The sequence below is a fragment of the Pelodiscus sinensis genome, chromosome 15 (assembly GCF_049634645.1).
Source record: "Pelodiscus sinensis isolate JC-2024 chromosome 15, ASM4963464v1, whole genome shotgun sequence".
Lineage (NCBI taxonomy): Eukaryota > Metazoa > Chordata > Testudines > Trionychidae > Pelodiscus > Pelodiscus sinensis.
In genome coordinates this window covers 7,779,124-7,801,005 of record NC_134725.1, presented here as the reverse complement: position 1 = coordinate 7,801,005, position 21,882 = coordinate 7,779,124, and the positions used below count along the sequence as shown (strand labels likewise).

Here is a 21,882-nt window from a genome sequence, read left to right as displayed (position 1 = left end):
TAGAGCCCTGATATTCTTGCACCTCTACCTGTTGCCTACATTTCCTGCACTTCTCTGATTGCAGTCAGAGATGATCACAGGAATCGCCGGAGGAAACCTCCCATTTTCATGGTCTATTACTGACTGAGTCTAGAAACTCTTTTGAGTCACAGCCTGCTCCACCTCTGAGTTCTCTTTTAGAGCCATTCATTTTGTTTGGTTTAATTCTGAAACCCAAGAAAGAACAAATAAATGAGGATGGGACCTGACCTAAGCTCTGCTGAATTTTGGGGCCATTGAGATGAGCTGGGACCATCAGCTGATGTGCTCAGACACCACAGTACCTAGTTCCCCTAGGTTGCCCCCCTGTAAGGCTGTCTCCAGCCTGCTCCAACTGAGACACAGAGACAGGGCCACACCCATTCGCCTGTGGATATACACTGTAAGCAGCACAGTGTGAGACCTTTTCTCAGCACTCAAGTACACAGCTCCTCTAGGAGCTGAACCCTAGAGAAATCTGTTTGACATCATACAGTGAACTATACAGTGTAAGCTCATGAAATTTGCCCTCTTTCTCAGTGTAAAGAGAGATAGGCACAGGCTCCCTGCTCCCGCAGGGAGTAATTAGTTACACTGGGTTTATTACTAAGCGAAGTAATTTTATGAAGTATGGAAAGATAGAATGTAAGTGGTCATAAGAGGTAGCAGACACAACAAAGTAAGTAAATGAACAAAATAAACAAACACATAAGCTAAGCTTGCTACACTGAAAAAATAGATACATGTAAGATTTCACCCTAATAAACTTCACAGCCAGGGTCCAGTTCCTCCCCCCAATTCAGTCTTAGTTGTTTCCCACAGTCCTCTTGGGTGGGGTGCCCCTGGCGAACTGACGAACAGGATTACCTCATTTCCACCTTTAAATAGGATTTGCATGAAGCGGGAGTCCTTTGTTTCAAGTGTGACCCCTCCCAGCTTCTTATGGAAAATTACAGCAATCAAGATGAGTTCCACTATCAAGTGACATTGTCACATGTCTCTGTAGCCTTCTTCATGAGCTGACCCTCATGTTCCCAGGAAGGTTAAGCTCTTTTACAAATCATTGTCTCTTGCTAATCGGTCATCAGCACTGTGGCCTCTTCATTGTTTGAAGCATCAGCAGAGGGTGTGATCTGAAGCAGTAGATATGAAATTACAGATAAAGAGCTCAGTAGTCCCAACTTAATCTACAAAAATGATACATGCATACAAATGGGATAATCATATTTAGTAAATCACAACCATTCTAATGATACGTTACATGAGCCCTCTTGCACCCATATTCATGTCATAACCGTATTTTTTCATAAAGCAGCTGGAATATTAAGTCACACGGTGCATCTGGAATTAGAACTTGATAACTGATGGCAATGGGCAGAGCAAAACCCTGGTGCTGAAGAGCCTTAACTGTGTTCATTTCTTGGATGTTGACACCTTAAATCCCTTTGTGATCCTTTAGTCTCACTTAGATAACAGACACCATAGAAGTCCACCCCAACCCTTTTTAAGATCTTTAGGAAAAACATACAATCTTGATTTTTAAAATTGCCACTGATGGAGAATTCTCCACAATCCTTGGTAAATTTGTACCAATGATTAATTTTATTCATTGTCAAAATGTTATGCCTTATTTTCGGTCTCTTTTGTTTTATCACATTACATCTTTCTCTGAGAGACTCACCAGCCATCTATGAAATATTTGTTTTCCATGTAGGCACTTATAAATGATAATTAAGTCACCACTTAATCTGCTCTTTTTAAAGCTAAATAGATTGATCACCTCGAGTCTACCACTGTGAAGTTGGTTTAGCCATTTAATCTTTCTCATGGCTCTTCTCTGAATCCTCTCCAATTTATGAACATCCTTCTTGAATTGCAGACCCTAGAACTGGATGCAGTATTGCAGTTATGGTCAAATCAGTGCCAAATACAGAGGTAAAATAGCTTCTCTATTCATATTTGAGGTTTCCCTGTTTATGCATAAAAGGGTGTAACCATTTTGGCCACAGTGTCATATTGGATGCTCACATTCAGCTTATTATCTACTGCTGCCTCAAAATCTTTTACACAGTTACTGCTTCCCAGGAAAGAGTCTCCTATCCTTTTAAGTGCTGCCTATACCCTTTGTTCCTGTAGAAAGGATTTACATTTAGACATATTTAAATGCATATTGTTTGCTTGCGCTCAGCTTACCAAGGGATCCAGATAGCTATCCATGACCTGTAGTCTTCATTATTTATTCTTCTTCACATTTGGATCTTTTGCAAACTTTTTCAGTGGTGGTTTTATATTTTCTTCTAGGTCATTGATTAAAATGTGAATAAGAATCAGGCCAAAAATGGATCCCTATAGCTTCTTGCTGGAAACATTGCTGTGTGATGATGATGCTTCATTACAATTATGTTTTGAGTATGATCTGTTGGCCAGTTTCTAATACGTGTAATGTTAATTTTATATTGTTCTAGTTTTTAATCAAAATGTGGGTGATGCCTATAGAAGTCCATCAGTGGTTCTCAACTGGGGGCACACAGAGGCCTTCCGGGGCACATCCACCCATCTAGTTAGTTGCCTACTTTTACAATAGTCTGTAGTAGTCAGGGTTTACTGGCATGCTGTCCATACGTTCCCCTGCTCCATCAATGATGATAACCAGTTGGTTGCATGTGTGTGTGCTTGGTCATGTGTGCCGTGTTGATTTGCACTAGTAGCCAACACAGCAGACTCTGAGAGAGCCTCCAAAGACCACAAAATCAGATAAGGATCAAAGCCGCCCAGACAGGTTTATTGTTAAACAAAGTATAATGAAAGTTGTCAGTAGACTCTACAGAACCAGTGCGCATGCGTACCCTGTAACAAGGGATATCAGTGTGTGATCTGGGAAGATATGGGAATCCATCACTGCCCCTAGATAAAGACTGCGCTTTATACCCAGGGAGAAACAAATTACACATCACTCTTGACGTATCAGGTTGCCTCCGTCAGACATTACCTAGAGCCACCCGTTACCTTGTACATGGGGGTTTGATCAGTATCTATCATGCTGTCAGTGTAGACCTTGTCTTGAACCCGGGTCAGCATGTTTCTGTTCTCTGTGGGGAGGGAGGGGTGTTAGTGTGGAGATGTTTTTTTCACAAGGTGTTCTGTTATGACCCGTTTGGAATGTACTTACTGCTTGTGCCCAGTGTCCTCTAAGGTAGGAGTGTTTCTGTAATATCAGCCCTGTTCTTTCCACTTCTGTGAGCAGGGCCTGCCACTTTCTCACAACTTAACTCTGCTTTATATTGGCAAAGTCTTGACCATTGCTGTCTAGGCCTCAGGTCTCATACCCAGCCGGTGATACCTTGGCTTACGTTTCAGGCCATCATCTTTCAGGCTCCACTTTTTGTTTTTTTCTGGGGAAGATGTTTACCCATCGTCCAAAAAAAGCATAATGCATAGACTGAAGGTGACCCAGTGGGCTAAACACTGTTATGTGGCCATCTTACTTTGTCGCTCACACGTTCATGCCCCATCTGTCCCATAGTCTGCACATTCCCTCATACGACGGATGGACAGGTTTTATTTTCCAGTTGTATTTAGTTCCTTGTGGTGGAAATAATGAATACGGATATGGTATATATATCTGTAATGTATATGGGCATACATATATATTATAGTATGTATGTTTGCATATGACACAACCTTATAATAATTTATTTTCCAATTTGGTATTGTAATTTGGTGTTGTGGTGGTGTGATACTGTAGATAGTAACACACTATTATGAGGGCCTTTATAGTTACCATGTATATGAGTTTTAATAGCAGGCTGAGTGTGTTGAGTTTTAGAATACTGGCATAGGCACTGTTATAGTGTGTCCCACAGGATTATGTATGGGAGAAGTAAAACAGAACTTTAAAGTAGTGACGTTACAAATGAGGGCTTTATATATAAATGTCTTGTGATTAATTACTGAACGGTATTGTCCTTTCCTATTATGGGTTACCCTTACTGATCCAGTTATTTCTTATGGATGCTGTTTTCCAGATAACCTATTGAATGGACATGACTAATTTATTAATTATTGCTGTATTGGGATTTACTGCTGGGAACCAAGACACTGAACAAAATTCTTTAGACTAATGTGTGCCTGAGTTAGGATGCAAGGTCACTGATCTAAATTATGACTAGTACTAACATTTGTTTACCCAATTTGTAGTTTTATGCAACTTAATTTCTTTCTTTTTAAAAAACACCAATTTTTGGTTCTATTTTTTAATGCTGTTTGCTGCCATTTGTTTGTTGATTTTAACTGTGTGTTGGTTAAACAGTTTATCAATGCTAAATGCTATGCACATTGCAAATGCTGTACAGCAATAATACAACAATACAGCAATAATACAATGATACAGCAACCAAGGGTTAGTTTTACATAACGACCAAATTTAACTTAACTAATAATAATTTCTACTTGATTGCCAACTTAATTGTCCATATATGGTAGATTGAGGTGAACAGTCTCTTATTTATAAAGCACTAGGTTTTTCTTTTCTTGATGCTTAGACATTTCTTGACTGTATGCTGTTATCTTCTGGTGTGTTTGTGGTATGTTATCTTCTGGTGTCTTTGATCTGGAGGGTGCAACTTTAAACAGCTTAATTTAGTTATCTTAGTAAAAGTTTTTTGTTTGTTTTAAATTTATCTTGTTTTTAGTAACCCAAATTTAATAAACAGGTTAATTTAGTTTGTTTATAATGTAATAGGGACCGATTCTTTTATAATGCAAGATAAACTTTTGCAATTGCTGCACATGCATTTTTTTGTGAGGTGCATTAGTAATATTTTATACTAAATATAATGCTTAACTGTTAGAATATATACTCACAAACTTCCATGAGAAGGCGTATTGCTTTCCCTTCCAATTTCCTTTAGCCATAATATAAAAGAAAATAGAAGTTAGATCAAAACGAATTTTAAAAACAGGTGCATGTAAATACTTTGAGGGTATTAAACTTTCCTGGTGCTTTGTTTGTTTGAGAGTCCCAGGTGGAAATCTGTTGGAAAAATTTTCCTGTCCTGAATCTGGGTCAGCATGTTTCTGTTCTCTGTGGGGGATGAGGGGGTGTTGGTGCGGAGATGTTTTTTCACAAGGTGTTCTGTTATGACCCGTTTGGAATGTACTTATGGCCTGTGCCCAGTACCTCTAAGGTAGGAGTGTTTCTGTAATATCAGCCCTGTTCTTGCTAACTTCTGTGAGCAGGGCCTGCCACTTCCTCATGGCTTAACTCCGCTTTATATTGGCAAAGTCTTGACTATTGCTGTCTAGGCCTCAGGCCTCATACCCAGCCAGTGATACCTGGGTTTATGTTTCAGGCCCTCATTTTACTACACAGACTACATAAAAAAATCACTAGCCAAGTCAATACAAACTACAATTTCATTACAGAGAATGGGTTATTTATGCTGTTCTATATACTTTACACTGACATATAAGTGCAGTATTTATATTCAATTGATTTATTTTATAATTATAGGGTAAAATGAGAAAATAAACAATTTTTCAGCGATACTGTGATGTGATGCTTTGTATTTTTATATCCAATATTGTATATAAGTAGATTTTAAGTGAGTTGCAATTTGGGAATATAGAAGGCAAATCAGACTCTTGAAAGAAATACTGTAGTCTGGGAAGGTTGAGAGACACTGTATTAGATTAACAGTGTCACCTTCATCAGCCAAACTTGCAATCGCATGTAAAAAATCAAATTATGTTAAAGGATCTATTTTCCATAAACACATATTGATTGGCATTCATTATATTATCCATCTATAATTCTTTATTAATTGAATACCATGTCAGTCACTCATTATCTTGCTAATGATCAATCTCAGGTTAACAGGCCTCTAATTACTTTGTCCATCTGATTTTCCCCTTTTAAATTCTGACACAGCTTTAGCTTTCTACCAGTCTCCTGGAACTTCCGCAAGGTTCCAAGACTTTTCAAAATCAACATTAACGGTCCAGCAAGTTCCTGAGCCTGCTCTGAATGGCTCGGACACATTCTGTAAATATCTAAACACAAGAGTTCAAAGTGAGTTGCTTATTCCCAGAAATCCTGGGCTGTCCCCCCATTGTGCATTCTTGCTGGGAAGGATGAGGGAAAGCATAGCAGGAGCGTCAGCTCGGAGAACCTTGACATTTCTCTAACTGCCTGGCCGCCCTTACTTTGGTCTTGGTAAGGACCCTGTTCTGAAGGAAACAATTCATTCTGTGACCAGATTTCCAGAAACCACCGCAGCAGAAAACGTATCCAGAAACAGAGTTTGGCTTGAGTATGTTAACTGCAAGCCACTCCTTCTACGGCTCACTGCTTTGCAGGCACCTGCTCTTGGGCTACAACTGCATGGAGTGCCTTCTGTGGTGGAAGTGAACTTGGGATTTTCTTTGCCTATGAAAATAGCAACAGTTTTAACAGGGGAGCAGCTTTTTCATGGGAACCATAGTTCAAGAAAAAGCACCGGCTTCTGCTTGCACCCCATAGGAAATAAGAGAATCGAAGTTAAATACTATAAAAGACGGCGGGGATAACAGGAGTTTATCCTTCCCCCAAATCTGCAAGAGGTGATATAAGGGTAGAAGAAGGAAAGGAGCCAAAGAAGCAGGCAACATGGAGTCCTCTACAAAAATCAATAACCCCGCAGACATTATGGTCATAGTAATCTATTTCTTGGTAACCCTGGCCGTGGGGATATGGGTAAGTCTGCATTTTTCTTTCTTAATGAAAATGTAGTTTACTGGATTCTAGGAAAATGGCATCGTAAATTAAAATTACAGTTGTATAAATTGCCTGCTGCTTCACTCGGGAGGGAGGGGTGTGTGGATAAAAAGGTGGCAGGATGGAGATGATGTTGGGATTCTCTGGGGAAGTAAGACATAGTATGAGGCCTGGATTGTGAGCGAACAGGATGGAGGTTGTGATGAGATTTCTGGTAGCAATGGACTCTGGGGCGCTGGAGCAGAGGAGACTGCTCTGGGGATTGGCAGTGGTGTAGGAATTGGGATGAAGTGCGAGAGGAGGGGTAAATGGGGGTTGCAGTGGGGTGAACTGAGATAGGAAGGGGGTGAGCACTGGATTGAACTGTAAATGGTGGGGACGAGAGCAGAGCTGAGGGTGGAGGAGAGACAGTAATGGAGCGGCGGATGGGCATTGCTGCAGGATGGATGTGAAATGGATGAGACCCCAGACGTGGTCTGGACACAGGAGAAGGACAGCTTTCTGCCGAGAGGATTTCACTGAAGCTAGTCTCCAAAAGGCTAATGCGGCTTAGAGTCACAGCCCAGCTGCTGGCAAACAAATTGTTAGTTTAGACAAGTCCTGAGGGGGGAAAAACCCAACTCTTTCTTACCTAATGGGCAATGTAAGTCTAGAGACGGAATTGTTCAGAGGGAAAGGGCAGAGAGTGTTTGCATTGATGCTGCCTTAGTGGAGCGCACGTGTGTGCCACTAGGTTAAAGAGCTGATGCCCCTTTCAGGAGCAGAGTGTGTTCTCTCGGAGGAGAGATCAGAGACCGTCCTTGGGGAGAATTCTGCTCGTCCCTTGGAGAAGCCAGCAGCGAGCAGAGCGAGACAGGGAGCCCTGCCTTTCAGCAGCTGTGCGCTCCCCGGAGATCACCAGGCGTCCATGCCCGAGAACAGAGCAGGCAGCTGCAGACAAAATCGTCTGCACTAGCAGCCTGACTGAGTTTTGAAAAGTGATTTTAACTTTGGAGGCCTGTGAACTAGTTAATGTTTGTTCAGCACTTTGAAGTCGTGAAGTACCTGCCCCGGTCCCTCTGGCTGAGTGAATTGGACACCAGGGGTTGGACTGTACCAGACAGCCTGTCCTTTTATCCCCCGCCCCCCGCCCCCCAAGGCCAAACACAAGTGAGGTCCCAGACTTTTCATGAAATTGTTTCTTCATTTCACATCCGTGCTGGGGTGCAAACAACCTCAAAAAGAGCCGGGAAGAATGAGGAAAAAGGCAGAACCATGAGCCCCGCATCAGCCCACACCAGCTAGCCAGGCTGCCATAGACCCAGGCAGATGTAGCACGCTCTCCTCTAAGGAGCGGTGTAGCAAAACACTTCCTTTGGCTCTTGGGGAGCTCTGAGAGGGAACCAGGCTTGTGCCTTACAGGTACAATGTGACCTGAATTTTGATTATTGTAATTTATTAATGACTGTAACTCTTTGTACCATGAACTCCTGGGGCAGAAGAGGGCTGGCAGGTGGCAGGTCAGGCACCGAAGTGTGGAAGTTTCTGCATGTTTAGAATAGTTGCTAAGAAGCCTAATGTTAAACATCTCTCCATGGCAATGTTGTCTATTTCCATTCAGCCATTGTATGTAGTGAAATGTGTCCCTGTTTATTGTCTTGTTTCTCTTTTGGGATCAATGATCCTGCTCATTTTTTGCTCGCACCTTTTCTGGGTCTGATCCAAAGGAATGGGAGTCTCGTTATTTGCAAACGGTTACGGGTCAGGCCCTATGAAAAGTGTGAGGGAAACTTCCTGTGAAGTCTCTCCTGACATGTGAAATGAGAAGGGAAATAATTCTTCAGTGGCTACATTGTGAAAGCGAAGAAAGGTTAGAAAGTGCAGTGTGGTTACTTAGGTGATATTATCAGACCAAGAACAGGTTAATTGCCATCAGGTGGTTTCCTGTAAGGAAGTTTGGCGCCTGCTAATATTGAGTAAGAAGGCTAGGTAAATTAGCTGTAGTGCATGACCATAAAGCTCACTACACTTGCAGTTTTACACCCTGCTCCCCTGAAGGAATGCTCCCATGAGTGACAGCTTGCAGGCAAGGCCTTTGTGGTCACTGAGGAATTTCTTGTGTTTTATTTTTATTGTACAATTGTTCTTGAACATGTGTGGTGTTTAGAGCTGGGTTTTGCAGGCTTCCTGTGATGAAAATTAAAGCAATTACTCTTGAATGGTTAATTGAGGGTATGTCTTCACTACAAAGTTAATTCAAATTAACAGCCGTTATTTCGAATGAACTTTAATAGCATCTACACAACCAAACCGCTATTTCAAAATAAATTTGAAATAGTGGAGCACTCATTCTACAAGGAGTAACAAATTCAAAATAGCTATTTCGAATGAAGTGCTGTGTAGACACTTATTTCAAAATAGGGGGCCTCCAGCCTTCCCAGGGAGCCCTGGTGGCCACAATCAGGAAAACGTACTCTCCTCTCCCGCAGCCCCGGAGCCATTAAAGGGGTAGCCCCTGGCCACAGTGCCTGTGCCAGCTCCAAGCCTGCCAGCCCAGAGCCAGCAGTGGCCACCGGGGCCCCAACCCAGTGGCCCCAAAACATGAGCCAGCAAGCCACTGGCAGCCAGCCCTCCACTGCTCCCCAGGGGCAGTCTGCCAGCTCCCAGGAGCCTGACAGGGGCCGGAGAAGGCAGGCGCCTTCCTGGTCCAGGGTGGAGATCATGGACCTTATTCAGGTTGGGGGGGTGCCCCCAACGTTCATGATCTCCGCACTAGACAGAGGAATGTGGCCGTCTATGGCAGGATAGCTGCCAGCCTGGCCACCAAAGGCCACATGTGAACCCAGGGGCAGGTAAGCATAAAAGTCAAGTTGGTCTGGCGAGCCCCCCAACCCTGATCCCTGAGCTTTCCCTCCCCCTTCTTCCCCTTGCTTCTCCCTTCCAGCTCCCTCCTCCCAGGTTTCCCCCTCCCCACTTGCACCCTCTCTCTTCCCCTCTCCCACCTCCTTTTCCCAGTCTCCCCAGAAGTTCATCCCCCCCAGTTTTGTTCAATAAACCCAGTTTCTATTTTTGAACATACGTGTCTTTTATTTGACATCAGGAAGGGAGTCTGGGGGGGCAAGTGGAAGGACGTGAGGGAGGAATGGGGCATGAGCCCATGGTAGGGAGGACCGGGGAGGCTCTGAGGGCTCCTTGGGATGGACATTCTCCCTCAGGGCTGCCTGGATCCTGACAGCCCCCCAATGAGCCCCTCCGGATGGCAGCCTGCAGCAAGTGCAGCCGGGCTGATGGCAACGACCCCACGAGATGCACCGGCCCGCCCAGAGGCAGCTCTGGCTCCATGTGGCCGAGTGCTGTGGTGTCCCGAGTGTGGGCACTCAGGGCACGCCAAGACAGGACTGCTTTGCTGTCCCTCATCAAGGCAGACAAGCAAGCGGGGGACCCTGAGAACTGTCTGTCTGGGGTGGGGGTAGGGTCCTTTTAAGCATGGAGCTCAGTTAGCCTCAGGCAGCAGCCCCACACACTAAGTCCTAACCTGATGCCCTGCCGGCACTGGGTCCAGCCACCCTTAACTTCCGTTCAGGGTGCACTCAGTGTGGACTTGCAAAACGCTATTTTGAAATAGTTTTTGTTTCTAGATGTTTTATTTTGAATTAGCTTAATTCGAATTAACTATTCGAATTAAGTTAATTGGAAATAGTGCTGTAGTGTAGATGTACCCTGAGAGATCAATATAAGAATCATTGCTCAGGGTATGTCTACACTTGCAGCCTATTTCAGAATAGGACTGCAAATGTAGGCATTCAGAATTGCAAATCAAGCCCGGGATTTAAATATCCCGGGCTTGATTTGCATCTTCCTTGCCGGGCGCCATTTTTGAAATTTACAAGCCCTGAATAACTGCCCATGTCTACACGTGGCAGTGAAACAGGAGTTCGAAATAAAGCCCTCATTTGAACTACCTGTTAAGCCTCATTGCAGGAGGAATAACAGGTAGTTCGAAATAGGGCTTTATTTTGAGTGCCCGCTTCACTGCCGCATGTAGATGTGGGCAGTTATTCTGGGCTTGTAAATTTTAAAAATGGCGCCTGGCTGGGAAGATGCAAATCATGGGCGGGATATTTAAATCCCGGGCTTGATTTGCAATTCCGAATGCCTACATTTGCAGCCCTATTCCGAAATAGGCTGCAAGTGTAGACATCCCCTCCGTCATTGTCAGGTCTTTCAAAATCTTGCTTCCTTGATGCTTTCTGGACATGACATTGGTTCCTCATTCTCATCGATGCTCCGGTTGTTGATGTCACCAGGCTAAAGTTTGCCTGTGAGAGCTGAAAACTTTAACCAGTTGTTCTTTTTCTAGGCCATGTTCTTGTCTAACCGCGGAACAGTGGGTGGATTCTTCCTGGCTGGACGTAGCATGGTGTGGTGGCCGGTGAGTTTGCATTATACGCAATGTGCTTGCATAGCTGCACATTCACTGCACACATAATGTTTGGCTGCGTGCCACTTTCAGCATTTTTTGAATGTTTTGCACTTACTACCTTCTTTAGACCCCGGTGTGTTTGGTGGAGGACCTGGTTCATGTGAGGTGATCGCTGTTAGGTTCAAGGTACAGGGAGGTGTCGATTTGTAGGCATGATTTCTGGGGAATTGCTGTTATTGCCTTCGCTGTGGCTATGCAAATCTAGTCCTCCACGGCAAGGCGAGAACCCTGGAATGTTCACAATAAATTGCTGATAACAAATCAGAGTGTAGGTTTATAGTAATAGCACCTTGCACTTACACAGAACTAGAATATTTACCCGTCATTGCTCAGGTGCTCTGGGTGTGGGAGCTGGCAGCATGAGTAGTGCAGGTCAGGAAGTTAGAACAGGGAGTTGGTTGTGGGGTGGGGGGGAGCAGAAGTCAGAGCAGGAGGCTGGGAGGTGTGTGGGGGCTCACGAGAAGGGGTTGAGTGTGCTGCAGGCTCAGGGCAGGAGGGTGGGAGGTTTGGAGGGCGCAGCCGCAAGGAAGGGTTGTGCAGGATTTAGGGCAGGGGCTGGGAGGGGGAACTCACTGGAGCTGCCTGCAGTGACAAAGATGGTGCTGCCCTCGGAGGGGGCAGGACTGCCTGGAGCAGCCCCAGCAGGACTGTGGGGATCAGGGGAACCGGGGCTGTGTGGTCCCGCTCTGGCAAGCCCTTGAAACGGGGAGTGGCTAGGGTTGCATGGCCTGGCCCCAACTCTGGCTCTGACAGTCCCTCAAGGGCTGTGTTGGGGGACCAGGGCTGCCTGGGCTCCTTGGGAAGTGAGGGCCCGGTGGGGAGGGGTTAGGAGCAGAAGGGCCATGTACATGTGACTGTGGACAAGTCACATGGAGAGCTCTGGCCCCAGCTGGCCGCTCTCGTCTGGAAATGGCTGCCCCTGTGGTCACTCTGCAGTACTGTGCACCCTGCCCTCAGTGGTCACTGTGGAGCAGATCTGTCCCTGCTCTCAGCCCCCTGTCATGGAAAACAATTGGATTCCTGGCGCAACCAAACCCTGACCTTGTTTAAGTTAGGAGGAGAGGAAGCTGCCTACCAAATTTGGTGGTCCTCGCTCTTACCATTTAGGAGGAATTCTTGTACAAATAGACAGATGGATGGACAGACTCACAGACAGGCACACAAACTCTCTAAAACTGTACTAGTGAAAGTGTGCCACGAAATCACTTTGAGAAACACATTAACTGGCCACCCAGCCCATGGCACTTCCTGCAGCTCCCGTTGGCCCCAAAGAGCAAAACAGAGCCAATGGGAGCTATGAGGCTCCGTGGCCATGGTGCCAGTAAATAAACAAACCAGGGCGGCCAGTTAATGTGTTATTCAAAGTGATTTTCACGGCACATTTTCAGAAACACTGCTCTAAAAATATGTATATGAAATGTATTTCAGCTGTGGGTTCAAAACCACTTTAGAGAGGTGGGTAAATGTCTTTATCTCTGCTTTAAGAAGGGGATCTGGTTCATAGGTGAAGTGACTTACCTACACTCACCCAGCAAACCAGTGGCAGAGCTGAGACTAGTACATAACTCTTCTGAGTGCTCTAGTGCTCTCGCCATTAACCACCTTCTCTCTAGGCACGAGACTTCCTGGCAAAGCAGAAAGCTTTCAAGACCAGTGGTCTGCAACCTTTTTACACCCATCACCTTTTGAATTCAGGGGCAACCCAGGATCTACCTGGCCCTTTCCACAAGCCTCTGCCCCTTGCTTGAAGCCCTGCTTTGCACACAATTCCTTCCCTCATCTCTCCCCCGTCGCTCACTCACTTTCATCAGGCTGGGCAGGGGGATGGGATTCGGCAGAGGGTAGTGCAGGCCCTGGGCTGTGACTGAGAAGTTCCTAATGTGGGAGGGGCTGAGCCTGGGGAAGAGGGTTGGGTGCAGGAGGTGGCAATGAAGGCAAGCTCTGAGAGGGAATTTGGCTGCAGAAGGGGGTTCCAAGCTGGTACTGAGCTGTGTGGGGCGCTGGCTCGTGAAGGAGTGACAGGTAGTAGGAGGTACAGAGTGCTCTGGGAGGGAGGTCAGGGCTGGGGCAGAGGTTTGGGGTGCACGAGAGTCTGTAGAGTGCTGGGGCAATGGTTTGGGGAACAGGAGGGGGTGGGGTGCTGTCTCTGGGAGAGAGTCAGGACTGGGGCTTGGGGCAGAAGGGGGTGGGGGTGCTGGCTCTGGGGTAGAAGGTTCAGACTCAGGAATGGATTTGGGGTGCTGGCTTTTGGAGGGCGGCTTCCTGCTGCGCAGCCCTTACGGGGGTGATTCCCGACCGGTGATGCAGCAAAGCTAAGCCATACGCTGCTCCCAGAAAGGGCCAATGCATCCCTGTGGCCTCTGAAGGTGGGGGGGCCTCTCTCTGCCAGCACCACTCCCTCAGCTCCTATTGGCCACAATTCCCCCTTCCCGGCCAATGGGAGTGCTGGGGTCAGTGCTTGCAGGCAGGAGGAGAGCACCAAGACATCTGCCCCCTCCTCACACCTCCAGAAGGTGCGAAGATGAGCAGTTTCTCAAAACAAGTTGATGCCTCTATCCAGTGGCATTTGAACAAACAGGGTACCTCTTCCATCACCAGCCTCCAAGGCCCCATCTCCACAGCTTGAAGGGACTTTATCTAGGAGTGACCCTCAACAAAATGCATTTGAGGGTGACTGGACTATAACACTTAGGTGCAAAAAGCCTCAAGTTCTCCCACTTTGGCTATGTCTAGACTATGGAGTTTTTCTGGGAAACCACTTAAAACCTATCTATTCATAGTTAAATGAACTAGATTTATTCTTTAATCAAAACTCATCGGCTACATCTACACTGGCATGATTTTCCGAAAATGCTTTTAACGGAAAAGTTTTCCGTTAAAAGCATTTTCGGAAAAGCATGTCTAGATTGGCAGGACGCTTTCCCGCAAAAGGACTTTTTGTGGAAAAGCGTCCGTGGCCAATCTAGACACAGTTTTCCGCAAAAAAGCCCCGATCGCCATTTTTGCGACGGGGCTTTTTTGCGGAAAACAGTTCTGTGCTGTCTACACTGGCCCTTTTGCGCAAAAGTCTTTCGGAAAAAGACTTTTGCCCGAACGGGAGCAGCATAGTATTTCCGGAAAAGCACTGCTGATTTTACATGAGATTGTCAGTGCTTTTCCGGAAATTCAAGTGGCCAGTGTAGACAGCTGGCAAGTTTTTCCGCAAAAGCAGATGATTTTGCGGAAAAACTTGCCAGTCTAGACACAGCCATCCAGTGTTGTGTATAAGCTGAATTGTTTTATAATGCCAGTTCAAGTAGCAAACTGTTGTACATTGGCCCCTTACGAGAAAATGGACCTCTACTATGGGACTGTCCAGGAGCGGGCTGGGCAGTGCAAAAAGCATGTTTTCTGGGGGAAATTTGGGACTGGGAGTGTGTTGGGATCATCCTGCAAGTAGTCACCAAGGCTACAGTTGGCAGAAAACTGTTTGTGAGAGGCTTGGTTTGGGAGCCACAGCAGGAAAGCATTATGAGGTGCCCAAGGCTGCAGGGCAGTGGTGACATAAAATCTCACTAGTCTGGATTGCATCCCAGATTGTGACAGGTGCTAATATGGTACTTTCACAGTCAACTTTACAGTTCAGATTGGAAGGAAACTTCATTGATTTGTTATAAAACCTACCCCTGCTACTGCAATTGGACTTCTGTGTCAGGACCTTTGCTCTTGAGGGGGGTTTGATGCAGCGCTCTCTCCACATGGATAGAATTGCAGGAATGGGGCCTTAGAGAACTAAAGAAATATTTATTGTCTGTAAGGAATTTTCAGAACAGCTTTCAGAAATCCCTGCCTGTTTCATTGTCTCCAGTCAGTGTAGTCTGCATTGGGACAGGGGCGGAATGGCCATTTTAAATATTGGAGCATTGTATTTCCTATCAGGAAGAGGCTCTCATGAGTAGATGAGGACCGAGAAAATTCAGATACTGGTAGAAACTGTTAAGAAGTGGAGAATCTCAAACTTATTTTACGGTAAACTTAACTGCCATGAAACTGTGAATCAGGACCCCTCCCTGCTTGACAGTAAATGCAGGAGGCCTGATTCTCTGCTGCTTGGCACCTTGCGCAGTTCTTTATACCTGTGATTAGTGAGCATAAAACACTGTCACCTTCTACAGATGCAAATAAAGGCACGAGGTGCAAGCGGTGGGGAATCCAACCCAGAGTCTGCAACACAAAACCACCCTGGATCAGAACCCTCAGGCCTGGGTAAACCCCCTTGCAAGGCTCTAAAGCCACATCTGGGAATTCCTCAGGCATGGGGGGGCTCTCCCAGGGATACAAAGCAATGTGGCCAGCTCTGCATCACCTGAGCTCCTGCTCCAGTAGGAGACGGATCTGAGGCCAGAGGGGATGATCCTGCACTCCCAGAATTATCTCTAGGATCAGCCTTTGCTTCAAGCCTCCTTTGTCTCCCTTTTCTGTGAGCTCCGGGCAGCAGAAGGATCTACATTCCTGTGCTACCATCTCATTAATCCCTGGCTTTGGCACACCTACATCTCCCCACAACACCTCACTGGAAATCTCTTCCTCTCCACTCTTCCCACCACCAGCTACGATAAAAGCAAAGAAACTTGAACAAGCAAACACTCAACCCCCTAGCTAAACACTTGCATCAACAATTCCATCCTGAGGGCTTACTCTGCACAAGGGAATGTGAGATTCTAAAAAACCTTTTCCCTGGTTTTAGTCTGCACTGGTCTCAGGCCTCTCAGTCCACATAGCTATGGTGGGAGGTGGGGATAAAAAGCTCAAATATAGTAGAAATACAGGCTTGATGCTGTGACATCTAATGTAATCTGTAAAGTGTTAGAGAAATACCACTCCTGATTTCAACTTTGAGCCGTGGCATGTTTGATTCTAAACTGGGAATGTTCCTGGGAAACCTAGATGAGTTTCCCAAGTCTGTACACGGGGATGTTGCTTCATAATGGCACTTTTCCTTTGGACTTTGGCTTATTGAGACTTGATTGCTGTGTGCAATGGAGAATAAAAGAAAATATAATCCCAAAAATTAGTTTTAGAAATTAATTTTCCATTGGGTTAGTTTCATTCTTCAGTTGTCATACTGTTCCTTGCTAAATCAAGGAAGGGGCATAAGCTGGAGATAAAGAGGGAAAAGGATGGTGCGTGTTCCATGTTCTTTGTTGAATGCAACTGAATGTTGTCCTTTTTTGGTATTTGGAAGGGTGAGGAGTTCAGCCAGATAACTGGAGGCAATATATTTTCTTAGGAGATTATTTGTCGGTTCTTGGACAAACAGAAATCTTGAGATCTTCATTATGTGGCCAATCTGTCAATATTGACAAGGCCTGCAAGTAAACATCTACAATAAAAACAAGTCTAAGCCTTTTTCTGTTCTCAAATTATATGCAAGGGAACTTGGCTACACAAAGAAACATCAGAGCCGAATCTGTGTTTTTTAAGAAATAAATTTGAAAGGAATATAAAAGCCAAAGAATATGTCATCTATGCATGAAAAGTCTAACAATAACTTGAAGAGTTTAGTGATTACTTAGTAGGAAATATTTGGAGACTTGTATGTGTGTTTCCCTTAAAACAAGAATTAAACCCAGCTCTCCCATTTCAGGTCAGAGATATATTAATGTATGGGCTGGACAGGCCATAGATTGGCGCAACAGTAAATGAAAATTTCCAGCAGTCCAAGAAGGGAGAGTATTGTGACATGCAGATAATTTTCACTTCAGTTGAATGAAGTCATGTTTCACTGTTGCTCACTGGATAGATATCACTGACCGCTATGTATGTGAAAGATTATTTTATTCTGATTTTTCTTCCTACTTGTTAATTTAGCAATTCTGTAGGCAGGTTGTAGGAGATGGGTTGGGGGCATGAATATTTTGGTTTCTGTCCATAGGAGGGGTGGAATGAGGTAGAAACATTTTAATTGTAGACTAAGATGAAACCACCACTGTTCAAGGTAAAAAAGACTAACCAAATATTCAATCAAAGTGAAGCTTTGATAGGAAAAGAAAAGTGTAGTAAACTAGCCAATTAGCCCGTCATAAGATGGGATTTTCAGGTCTCTCCTCCACGTCAGTCTTCTCTCCTGAGCCTCCGGTCTCTTGCTCTCGCTCTCTCCTCCTCCTACTGCTTCCCCCCCCTCAGCTCTCCTCCACCGCCTGCCTTTCTCTCTGTCTCTCGCTTTCTCTTCATTTGGGCGCCACACTCCACGTGCTGCATGAGAACCGCGGTGCCCAATGGCTGCTTGCACCACTTGCTCCCCCATGGCAGCCCGGCTGAGTGGCAGAGAAATCAGCCAAGCGCCACGGCGCGAGGTGAAAGACGTGACTCAGGCAACAGTGCCACCCAGAGGGAACAGCCAGGGAGGCAGCAGCACCGCCCAGAGGGAATAGCCAGCATTTCAGTGTTACAGACTCTCAGACATTGGGTTACTATATATATGATAAACACCCGCTGACTCCTCCGAAACCCTCTAATGGGACTAGAGCCTTATCTATATACTTATCAGGAGATTGATGGTGTGTGGATTGATCTCCCGGGAGGTGGATTTAGTGGGACTAGTAAAGTCCCACTGAATAAACTGCTGAGTGTGTTCCCATTGATTCCAGTACTCCACTGGGTTGAGAAGAGTAAGGGAAGTTGATAGAAGAGGTTTCTTGTTGATCTCTCACAGTGGAGACACCACAGCAACTTGAACTAAGGTTTGTGGACTCCAGCAACAGTATTCACATAGCTGGAGTTCCATACTATAGTTTGACATTGCCCCCTAGTGTAGACTAGGGATGGTAAATATTGGTTAATTTAATAGTCAAGTAACCTCACGAATTCTTATAGACAAAACAACAAATGATCTGGTAGGACTTTATAGACTAACAAAACATGTAGATGGAATGAAGAGCTTTTGTGGGGGGAGGGATAGCTCAGTGGTTTGAGCGTTGGCCTGCTAAACCCAGGGTTGTGAGTTCAATCCTTGCAGAGGCCATTTAGGGATTTGGGGCAAAAATTCATCCGGAATGGTACTTGGTCCTGCTGTGAAGGCAGGGGACTGGACTCAACAACCTTGCAAGGTCCCTTCCAGTTCTAGGAGACAGGCAATTGCCATTTAAAAAAAAGCCCACTTCCTCAGGTGACCAGAGTTATCTTATCGGTTAGTTGACTATTCTATAGTCCCCAGGGACAGCAGCCAGTGCACTCCAGCCCCACTCCAAGGGAGCCCCCTGTCACTCTGCACTGCTGCTTTGGCAGCAGCACAGGTTGCCAGCACAGCAGCACTGGTCTGCAAGGGGAGCCAATTTAAAACCAGCTCCCCTTGTGGGACCGGGTGCGAGCAAGAACTGAGTGGGGCTTCCTACCCATCCAGCTCCCAATACACTTTAAATGCAGGGACGCAGCAGGTGTAGGTCCTGGACCCAGTACAAGCTGGGCTGCTGGCCAGGCTGCTAAAAAAATTACTGGCAAGGACGGGGAGGGAAATGTATGTAGTCTATAGCATTAACTTTGGGTAAGTCTCACTACCCCCCTAGTTCGAACTAGCAGGGTGATGTAGTCATCCGCAGTTGCAAATGAAGCCCAAGATTTGAATTTCCCAGGCTTCATTTGCATGATGCCGGCCGGCGCCATTTTTAAATGCTGGCTAGTTCAGACCCCGTGCCGCGCGGCTACATGCGGCACAGACTAGCTAGTTCAGATTAGGCTTCCTATTCCGAACTAGTTCCACGAGGCGTACAGCTAGTTCGGAATAGGAAGCCTAATCCAAACTAGCTAGTCTGGGCCGCATGTAGCTGCGCGGCACAGGGTCTGAACTAGCCGGCATTTAAAAATGGCGCCGGCCGGCATCATGCAAATGAAGCCGGGGAATTTAAATCCTGGGCTTCATTTGCAACTCTGAATGACTACATTACCCCCCTAGTTCGAACTAGGGGGGTAGTGTAGACATACCCTTACTGATTAACCATGCTTATTAATTGACTGCACTATTACATCCCCAGTGTAGACCTGGCCTAGTAGTGGGATGCCTGTTCCTAGGACGACAGGCATTTGGGTCTGGTTCATACATATCTTATGAGAAAACTAAAGTATCAGGCAACCTTGCTACGTAGCTGTGCTGCTCCCCAGGCCAGCCTATGTGCATCAGTTCCCAGAAAGATGCCTAAATAATTGTTGGATATGCAAGGTTCAATAGGTAACTAATTGCACAGTATCAAGAAGTGGGGAGGGAGAACACACAGGTGATTCCTCGGTACAACAAAGCCTATGCTGCTTGAGAGGTACGTGCCTATCTCTCTTGGTGAAAGAACTGTGTGGCATTTTAAAAGTGTCCGATGACAATGCAAAACATAGAAAGAGTATTGTCATTCACCAGTGTCCCTCTGGCTGATTTAATGTGTAATGTTCTGATCAGTCCTTCTGGCCTATAGGGATGATGGCTGCAATGCTGGGTTTTAAGAGCAGAAATCAGGCACTCAGTTCTCATAGTGATGGCAGACAGGAAATCCCCAAACACCACACAAGCACTTTTTAAAAGGTATTTGTGACCAATACAGCTCTTATTTTAGCCAGACTCCGAGCCCAGGATGTGCGACCCAAGTCTGTTCTCTCTCTGTTTCCAGATCGGTGCGTCTCTGTTTGCCAGTAACATCGGCAGCGGGCACTTCGTGGGGTTGGCAGGAACGGGAGCGGCTGCAGGAATCGCCATTGGCGGATTCGAATGGAATGTAAGTGGCGCACGTTTCAGCAAACATTGTAACTCAAGGATACCTGAAGCAATCAGACAGGCCACTCTGTCTGAAATTCCGGCTCACTTGAGTGCGGTCAGAGCCCTCACCCAGCGCTGCCTCCCCGAGAGCTGGCATCTGGCAGCAACTCCCACGGCAAGAACAGTGTTGGTTCCCATCCCCCCGGCCTCTCTCAGCACTCCCACCCTCAGGACGGTCAATGGGCTAGGAAACCAGTTTCCCACAGAGGTGTCCCCCCTCAATACATTGAATTCCCCCACTCTGTCCTTGTCCTTTAATTGCTTGATTGTGTTTCAAATAGTTATAAGCAACATCTCCAGATACCAGGCCGAACGGGCAGCTTTTCTGATCTCATCAGTAGCTTGTTTTGGAGGGTGGAGCTGGGGGGAGGGGAATATTTTGTTTCCCTCCAGGCAGTGAGGAAATTGGGATTGCCTGCACCTTTCCGCCCCGCCCACTTGTCTTCTCATTCCCCGCTCAGTAAGAGACATCAGCCCGGAAATGCAGAAGCTGTCTCCTAATCCACCCTCAGTGCTGTATTTCCTAGGGTTGTTACAGATCGTGTAATCGGATAGTCGTGTAGCCACATGAAATCTTAGCAGTTACACAACTATTCGATAATCCCTGGGGGGCGGAGCCAGTAGCCTGTGCGCTCCCGGCACCACTCCCGGGAAGCCCCCTGCCACCTTGTGCTGATGCTTTTCTATCAGAGGCAGCAGTGCCGGGGGGCAGGCAGCAGCCAGTCCACCAGGGAAGCCAGTTTAAAAACAGCCCTTCATGGTGCTGCCTGTGATACAAGGGCAGCAGCATGGAGTGGCAGCAGGCTCACCACGGACAGACACTGCTCAGTGGGATGGGGACCATGCCTCTGTCCAGGGGGAGCCCGGGCCGCTGCAGACAGAGGCTGCTTCATGGCAGCCTCCCATGTCTCACTTCCTTGCGCTGCTGCGGGGGGCACCATGGAGCTAGTGCTGCAGGGAGGGGACCAGCTTTTAAGACAGCTTCCGCCAGCACCGGGTCCTGCCTGCCACCCACCCCCGGTGCCTCTGTAGGAGTCAGTGGCGGGGGGCAGGCAGGCAGGTCCACAGAGATGGTACACAGAGAGCCTGCTTGAAAGCTGGCTCCCCACATGTATTGGCTCCAGCCTGCCCCTCTCACCTCCATGCTGGGGGCAGGCAGATCCTTTGCTCTTGAGAAGCCTGCTTAAAGCCAGCTCCTTACAGGCACTGGCTTCTATTCCCCCTTCTTGCCGCCCCGATACAGGGGTCAGAAAGGGAGAGGAAGTGAGTGTAGTTGAGAAGATTAACTGATAAGCCCAGGGTTGTTGGTTAATCATGTAGTTGACTACACATTGACATCCCTAGTATTTCCCCTTTCAGCTCAAATGGTCAGAAGGTGCTGTTTGCATCACATGTTACTGCTGCCCTGAACAATATTAGCTTCCCCACCATCAGTACTCCTTAGCCACGAGGAGGTCAATTCCTGGTGGCATGGAGGAGAAGACTGCTGTTTACCTGATGGTGCAGGATGACATCGTGAGAAAACAGTCTCAGAGGAGTAACTGTGTAAGTCTGAGAGGGTATGTCTACACTACAGCGCTATTTCAAATTAACTTAATTCAAAATAGTTAATTCGAATTAAGCTCATTCAAAATAATGCATTGATACACAAAAACAATTTCGAAATAGCACGTCCACACTGAGTGGACCCTGAACGGAAGTTAACGCTGGCTGGACCCAGTGCCGGCAGAGCATCAGGTTAGGACTTAGTGTGTGGGGCTGCTGCCTGAGGCTAACTGAGCTCTGTGCTTAAAGGGACCCAACCCCCACCCCAGACAGACAGTTCTCAGGGTTCCCTGCTTGCTTATCTGCTGCAATGAGGGAGAGCAAAGC

At 46.4% G+C, this 21,882-nt stretch overlaps 1 protein-coding gene and 1 long non-coding RNA gene across 2 annotated transcripts in view; one reads left to right on the top strand and one right to left on the bottom strand.

Moving 5' to 3' along the window:
* Positions 1 to 353: 353 nt before the first annotated feature.
* LOC112546181 (uncharacterized) lies at positions 354 to 5,940 on the bottom strand. Its single transcript, XR_003089826.2, has 4 exons — positions 5,849 to 5,940; positions 4,882 to 4,922; positions 1,799 to 1,906; positions 354 to 1,151 (listed from the first exon to the last, which is right to left on the bottom strand). It is a non-coding gene; the product is annotated as an uncharacterized LOC112546181 (long non-coding RNA).
* A 62-nt stretch (positions 5,941 to 6,002) lies between these two features.
* LOC102461558 (sodium/glucose cotransporter 1-like) overlaps positions 6,003 to 21,882 on the top strand; it is a 55,607-nt gene continuing 39,727 nt past the window's right edge. Inside the window, exons 1-3 of the mRNA XM_006125425.4 lie at positions 6,003 to 6,751; positions 11,112 to 11,183; positions 19,865 to 19,969. Coding sequence (XP_006125487.2) covers positions 6,665 to 6,751; positions 11,112 to 11,183; positions 19,865 to 19,969 — 264 coding nt within the window. The 5' untranslated portion in view covers positions 6,003 to 6,664. The remainder of the gene's footprint in view (positions 6,752 to 11,111; positions 11,184 to 19,864; positions 19,970 to 21,882) is intronic.